Source organism: Phaethon lepturus, unplaced genomic scaffold (genome assembly GCF_000687285.1).
Source record: "Phaethon lepturus isolate BGI_N335 unplaced genomic scaffold, ASM68728v1 scaffold37197, whole genome shotgun sequence".
NCBI classification, from domain to species: Eukaryota; Metazoa; Chordata; class Aves; order Phaethontiformes; family Phaethontidae; genus Phaethon; species Phaethon lepturus.
Genome location: NW_010551765.1, coordinates 1,198 through 1,877, shown reverse-complemented (window position 1 = coordinate 1,877; position 680 = coordinate 1,198). Strand labels below are relative to the sequence as shown.

Here is a 680-nt window from a genome sequence, read left to right as displayed (position 1 = left end):
TTGGCCTTGACCCCCGTCCCCGCCCGCCGCGGCCCCGGGGGGACGGCGACCTACCAGGGCCCTCTTGACGTACTCCTCCTGGGCCGCCTTGGTGTTGTCCTTCTTGCCGGCCCAGGCCCGCAGCGCCGAGGCCTGCAGCGCCCGCCCGTAGGAGAAGGTCAAGGCCCAGGGCCGCGCCAGGGGACAGCGGTTGATGGCGTTGAGGTTGAGGGACGCCTCCTCCTCGCTCTGGCCTCCGGACAGGAAGGTGATGCCTGGGGGCGTGGGGACACGGTCAGGAGGCCACCCCCGGGGACGGGGACGCGGCCATGGGGATGGGGACGTCGTGGGGACACGGCCATGGGGATGTGTCTGTGGGAACACCATGGGGACACGGCCATGGGGATGGGGACACCCTGGGGATGTGGCTATGGGGATGAGGACACCGTGGGGACATGGCCATGGGGACAGTGACAGGCTTTGGGGATGGGGACACCGTAAGGGTTTGGCTGTGGGGATGGGGACATGGCTATGGGAATGGGGACACCATGGGGACGTAGCTATGAGGATGGGGACATGGCCGTGGGGATGGGGACATGGCCATGGGGATGGGGACACCCTGGGTATGTGGCTATGGGGACAGTGACATGGTTATGGGGATGGGGACACCATGGGGACGTGGCCATGGGGACAGGGACCTG

General features: G+C 67.6%; 1 protein-coding gene across 1 annotated transcript in view; it reads right to left on the bottom strand.

The window, feature by feature from the left end:
• Window positions 1-54: 54 nt before the first annotated feature.
• The window catches only part of LOC104623829 (fructose-bisphosphate aldolase A), a gene marked incomplete at both ends in the record, with an annotated part of 1,401 nt that continues 775 nt past the window's right edge, over window positions 55-680 (bottom strand). The window contains one exon of the mRNA XM_010291023.1: window positions 55-254. Within this exon, the coding sequence (XP_010289325.1) occupies window positions 55-254 (200 nt within the window). The remainder of the gene's footprint in view (window positions 255-680) is intronic.